The sequence below is a fragment of the Grammomys surdaster genome, unplaced genomic scaffold, assembly GCF_004785775.1.
Source record: "Grammomys surdaster isolate TR1022 unplaced genomic scaffold, NIH_TR_1.0 313, whole genome shotgun sequence".
NCBI lineage: Eukaryota > Metazoa > Chordata > Mammalia > Rodentia > Muridae > Grammomys > Grammomys surdaster.
The window spans coordinates 4409959-4416554 of NW_021604732.1; the positions used below are offsets into that span (position 1 = coordinate 4409959).

Sequence of the window (6596 nt, forward strand, 5' to 3'; positions counted from 1 at the left end):
CCCCCCCCCCTCACCCCCTCGCCCCTGCTCTCTTTTGTTTTTGTTTTTCGAGACAGGGTTTCTCTGTGTAGCCCTGGCTGTCCTGGAACCAGGCTGGCCTCGAACTCAGAAATCCACCTGCCTCTGCCTCCCAAGTGCTGGGATTAAAGGTGTGTGCCACCACTGTCTGGCTCTTTGAACAGTTTTGTCATGGAACATCCTGAGATAAGTTCCCTGTAAACCCCTAGATCCTAGCTTACTGTGTTCCTATAGTCTTGTCTCAGGAATTAGGCAGTTTTGTTTCAAGAATAAACAAATAGAAAATGATTTAGGTGAAAAAAATGATTAGCAAAATTAAAATAGTGATTCATTGGGAAGAAAAAGTCATGTTAGGCCAAGGAGGAACCAAGTCGCAGGGACAGCGTTTCTTTCCTTGTTGTACAGTCCTCACATCACCGAGTGCAATTCCTGCCACTAAGAATCTGCTTTTTAAAATGTCTTTAAGACATTTCTCAATGTTTTATTCATTTGAATTCTTCAAAGTAAAGTCAGGTTTCTAGTTAGTGAACTCGTCTTCCTAGGACTGCAGTGCTCAACCTGGGGGTTGAGATCCCTTTGAGAGTTGAGAGACCTTTTCACAGAGGTCACCTAAGACCATCAGAAAACACAGATATGTATAGTACAGCATGTAACAACAAAATTACAGTTATGAAGTAGCAGTGAAAATAGTTGTATGGTCAGGGGTCACCACAACATGAGGAACTGTATTAAAGGGTCATAACATGAGGAAGATTGAGAGCTACTGTCTTAGGAAATCTCATGCAGAGCTGGTGACTCTTTTATAGAGAAACATTGTTGTCACTTCTTGTTGTGTTAAACTTTCAGAAACTGTGTGAATATTGGCAGGTATGTCTGTATAGAAACCTTTCTAGCCCTGAAATAAAACCAGGAATTAAAATTCAGGTGCTTTTGAAGTTCATGGATCAAATGTCCTGGAAAGCAGGCACCGGTGTCAGTGATTTAAAGACAAGATTTAGCTGGGTCCAGTGGTAACCACTTGTGTTCTAGTACTCAGGAGGGATATGAGTTCAAGGACAGCCTGGGCTGTAGAATGAGACTGGAGCGACAGAACTGAAGAGATACCACAGGCCAAAGTAATGGGTTTATTGCATTAGATGCTGAAATTATTAACCCCAGAACCTGTGTAGTTTTCCTCACTAAGATGTTCCTAGTGAAAGGTCTTGAGAGAGGCGGCTATTGATTAGTCCAGGGAAGTACTTCTCTTTTTGCCCAGAATCTTCATATGAAAATCATGTAAAATGTTATGGTTGGGTTAGGTGAGTTGGACATGTACCAAATGGTGACCATTTGAGGCTCCCATGATGCCTGGTGATTAGCTAGTGCAGGCCCACAGGCCTGAAGGAGCTTGCTTTCCATTTAGGAGGGGGTAAACTGTTAATACATACTAAGTTCAATATAAACCTTTATTTTAAGGTGAAGCCTCTTGGTGTCATTTGGGGAAAGTTTTCTGAATTCTACAGCAAAAAAAACACCATTATGTTTGATGACATAGGAAGAAATTTTCTAATGAATCCACAAAATGGACTCAAGGTAAGGAAGTTTTACTTGTTTAAGCTCATGTAACCTGAGCTGTGGCATGTCCTGAATTTTTAGATGATTATTCAGTTAATAATGGATGAGTATTTTTATTGGTCTTGTAAGATAATAGAGTGGAAAATTTTTTGTTGCCTAGTGTTTTGACTTGTATGTCTTTGTCTAGATACTTAATCACTGTGCTACAATTGCCTATAGTATTTAATACAGGAACATGTGGTTTTGTGGCCTGGGTGCAGCAAGCTCTACCATCAGGCTTAGGTGTATATAGAGTATATTCTGTGATTTTCATTCTAGGATGAAAAGTCAAGACTTGCTCAAAATCATGTATGTAATGGGTATTTGACAGAATTTGGACAACTTCTGTGTGACTTGGTTCCTGGGTCAGTGATAATCTTAGCACAAGTTACTGGAGACATTCTCCCTGCAGTGGAGAACGCTGGAGCTCAGATGTGTCTGATGCTGCTACTGTAGCTGCATGTGTAACACAGTTGCTCTGTGACAGCAGGGAGGGGGGGGGGGAATGTCTGCATGGGAAGCGGGAATCCTGGTGCTAAGCTGGGTTTTCTCTGTTCTGAACTACTTAGCCAGCTAGGTTGTGAGCACAGACAAGGGGTGGGAACGTGTACAAAGTAAGTCCTTCAGCCTTTATAAATTATTGAGTTAGTGTTAGTGTGTAGTGAGTGTGTCAGGAGTGGTGATGCAAGGCCTGCAGTTCAGCCCTGCAGATGTAGCCTGTCGGCTCGGACGAGAAGCAAGTGTGCTCAGTCTATGCTCTCTCTTGTCTTCTCATACGCTGAAGCAAACCTCAAACGTTTTATTTTAGAAGTAAATGTAAAATATGAAAGGCTATATTGAGTTGTATAATCATATCTAAACTGATCTTAAGAAAAGAAATGTATTAGGGAAATCATTCAGAAGTATGTTCAATTAAATAACTCATAATTACAGTCAAGATTGAGCCTCTCAATTCTGTTTGTTTTCCTGACTTTTATAGTTTTATAGTTTGAAGTAATGCTTTTTTAATATTATAAAATACGTCAACCTTATAATTTGGAAGAACATAACTGATACCCTTTTTATGGAAACTGGTCTTTATAAATAAATGGCAAAATGTGGCGGAAAACTGATATGAATGTATAATAATCTCAGCTTATAGAAGTGCATAATGGGGCCTACATGATGGCAGTTCCCTCCCCAGGACCCACAATGTTGGAACAAGAGAGCTGATGCCTGCAAGTGTCCTCTGCGTGCACACATGGCGTGCACAGGCACACACAGCAAATAGAGACAAGGATAGAGAGCTCCTGAGGGAGTGCTTCGAGAAAGATAACCCTGCTGTGCTCAGGCCAAGCTCGTACTTCTGGCTCTGTACACAGTAGACAGTGGCAGTGAAATCACTGGAGAGCACTCAGATGACAGAAGGAAACCCAAGCATGAGCAGCACTGCTACAGAGGAGTGGCTGCGTAGACCCTGGGCTGGGAGAGGCCGTGCTGTCAGTTAGGCTGAGGTAGAATAGGTAGGTAGAAGAGCTTAAATAATACCCACGACATATTAGAAACATAGGTGGTATGAAAGTCATTTGCACTGGTATGTTAGCCTCAGTAACTGACTGAAACTGCGGAGTAGCACAGATTTTTGTTAACATTCTTCTACAAGATGAAGTGTGATAAGGTTTGTTCATTTTCTGACAGATAAGGCCTTTCATGAAAGCTCACCTAAACCGTGATAAAGACAAGGAACTGGTGAAGCTCACTCAGTACCTCAAGGAGATAGCCAAGCTTGATGACTTCCTGGAGCTGAATCACAAGTACTGGGAAAGGTAGATGCTAACTGTGTCACTTTACTCTTGATACCAATGAGTGAAAACACACTGACAATCCTAAACTGGGCTCTTAATTTTTTGTATAAGGTGGGGAAAGTCTGAAACTATTTTTTTTTTCAATCTACTGGAGTCCCCTCAAAGGTATTTCTTTTAACCTCTAACTTGTTCATAAACCCACATTCCTTAGGTCTTTAATATTCCAGTAGTAGGAACTTGAGAAGCTGGAAAGTCTCTTTGGGACAGTAATCAGGTTACTCTCTGAATTCCTTGCTCCTCCCACCATGATTCTTTAAGGCAAGGTCTCTGTGTGACCTATGTTGGCTTCAAATTTGTGATCCTCCTACCTCAGCCTCCCAGATGATTGCCATATTGGTGTAGAGTCTTCTGGTCTCTTTTTTTACGCATAGCCATGGAAAAGTCCAAGATAAATTACAGTCTACATCAAAATGACGAAGCTAGGGAAACCTGGAGACATGGGAGGGTTATGCTTTGAAATCAGACCTTATGTTAGTTTGGTACCAGTGTAAGCTCCAGGAGAAGCTGCCAGGGGGCACTTTGCTTCCTCCTACTTTTGGCTTTTTACATTACTTTGACAAAGAGCTTCTTAGTTGTGTCGTATGATCATTAGGAAGGTGGAGTAGTTTAACAGTCATGCAGGTAAGTGATACTCGGCACCTGTCACACACAGGGCAGCTTTCACCACGAAACTCGTCTATTTCCTGGTTCTGTCTCCACACTGCTAATGATGGTAATTTCTTAAGTGTGAGAAATTTCAACTTAGTAGTGGATCCTATTAAATAATATGAGGAAACAGTAGTAAAGAATAGTATAGTCATTTCTTTCTGTAGTGCTGGCCATTGAGTTTAGCCATATGCATGCTGTACAGCCACTGCACATCTGAGCTACGACCTTCTCTATGTTTTTGACTAGAGTCCTTTTATTGTTCAATTATTTTGTTAATATATTTTACGTGTGGGGTGTGTGCATGCATATATGCCTCCCCTTTAGTATCTTGTATTTCACTATATGCAGGAAAAAAATAAGATCTTTAGATGAAGTCTGAGTTGATTAGAAATCACAATTCTATTTAACGTTGGGAAGTAGGCAGTGTGATATGGTGTTTGACGCTTACAACCTCTAAAGGCTAATTGTGAATCTGAGCAGCCTGATTTGGTGACTCGCTTAACTGTTGTGCCCTTAGAAATATGAGGAACACAGCACTCAACACTTTCGAGTAATTACTAACTGTACTCATCTTGAAAGGTCCACACTGAAATAGGTCCTCTGACAGGAGAGGTAGATTGCTTTCCTGAGCTTAGTCTGATTCCACGCTGACGAGTTTATCTCATTTCCTGCAGGTATCTGTCCAAGAAGCAAGGACAGTAGTTACCAGTTACACTCAGAGTTGAAGACCCTTGAGCTCCGTGGACCTCTGTTTCCTTGCTAGGCATTACCATGATTGTGCTGGACACTGAAGCAGATGCCAGACTGCCTAGCTGTGGTCTTCCAGTGCTTTGTACATTTAATTTTGTATTTTTTGAAGATCATAACAAAGTGCTAAAAAAACAAAACAAACAAAAAAACCCCCCCAAAAAACCCAAAAAGTTCTCTTCCCTCTGTGTTAGTTTACTCTTGAAGTAATGTTCTCTGGCATTAATTATTGAAGTGTCTCCCAATCTCTTAAAAATGCAAAAAAGAAAGGAAAATGAAAAATGGAGAAAAATATATCTATGAGTGTCATCTTGTGACCTTGGAAATGAGTTTTGTCTTATGCTTTTATGCTTTTGTCTCCTTGTATAATCAGCTGCCTGAGTCTGAGACCAAATCTCTCTTCAAACTAGCTAGTACTTAACCCCCTTAAAACCAAAAGCAAAACCAAAAAACCCAGACCAGCCTTTAAGTACTGACCTGGTTTGTTATGCTGAAAACTCCCAAGAGTTGTCCTTCCCAGTCAGAGTTTCTCTTACTGCAGTCTACCAGGAAGATCTTGACGCTGGAGTTGTGTCAGGTGTTCTTTAAGAATGAAGGATATTTGCATGATAAGGCTGTGCCCTCGATGATAGGGTAACAAGCAGACTGAAATAGCACTGCAGGACAAGAATATGTTTCCTTTTGGTGGCTAAGTAGAAGCACTTCTGCCTAAAACTAGTCATGAGCACAGCTTACCACAGTAGTAAAAAGGCACCGTCACCAACTCCACTCTCAGAAGCATGGATAGCATTTCTGCCTACTCCAGTTAGGTGTCACTGTAACTGCTAACACCATTGCAGCAAACATCTAGCCATAAGATTAAAAATACCTGTTACTTGCAATGCTTAAGCCTGCAAATATGTAATGTGACTGTTTTATGTTGACAGTATTGCTTTATACAGTTCTTGTATTGAAGGGAATTGCTCCTTTTAAATGAACATGGTGTACATTGTTCTTATGGGACTATTTCAGTGGTGTAAATAATAAATATCTTTTCTTAAAACATTGGTTATCTGTTTTATAATGTCTCAAATATTTTATCTCGTCGTCAATTTGCCAAACATGTTCAGACAAGGACCTCTGAAAATTAAATGCAGAGGTAGAAAGAATCAGAGCTGCAGGCCACCTGCAACTATGATCTCAGTCAAGTATGTGTGCTGATTTGTGTATATCATTATACATTCAAAGTGGTTTTAGCAGCTAGATAACATGCTTATTTAATGAAAATAATTTATTAAAATGTTTCTTAAACATCTGGGAATTGTTTTAAGCAATTAAGGGCCAATGGAATGTTTACGCTTTTATTCATGTGTGTGTGTGACTTTGTCCCTTTCAGTTGTTCTCTTACTGATACGGCTGGATCTGCCTGTCCACCTCCCCAGCACCTGCTCAGTCCTGTCTGCATCTCCAATACAAGGATGCTAGGCTCAATCCAATCCACAACCCCAATACAAGGATGCTAGGCTCATTTTGTGTTGTTTGGATTTTCCTCATGTGAATGTACTATGTGTGGGTGCACATGGAGGCTAGAGGTTGACATTGGACATATCCTTTGATAGCTCTCCACTTGAAGCAGGGTCTCTTGAACCAGGTAGAATAAATCTAAGCCAGTTTACCAGCAGGATTCCCTGTCTCTATCTTGAGTGCTGGGATTACAGACTTTGCCATCTGTCTCGTGTGTAGGTGCTAGGAATCTGAACTCTCGTC

General features: G+C 40.8%; 1 protein-coding gene across 1 annotated transcript in view; it reads left to right on the forward strand.

Moving 5' to 3' along the window:
* Positions 1-5894, forward strand: part of Ublcp1 (ubiquitin like domain containing CTD phosphatase 1) — a 15756-nt gene extending 9862 nt beyond the window's left edge. The window contains exons 9-11 of the mRNA XM_028777661.1: positions 1474-1590; positions 3289-3416; positions 4778-5894. Coding sequence (XP_028633494.1) covers positions 1474-1590; positions 3289-3416; positions 4778-4805 — 273 coding nt within the window. The 3' untranslated portion in view covers positions 4806-5894. The remainder of the gene's footprint in view (positions 1-1473; positions 1591-3288; positions 3417-4777) is intronic.
* Positions 5895-6596: the final 702 nt, after the last annotated feature.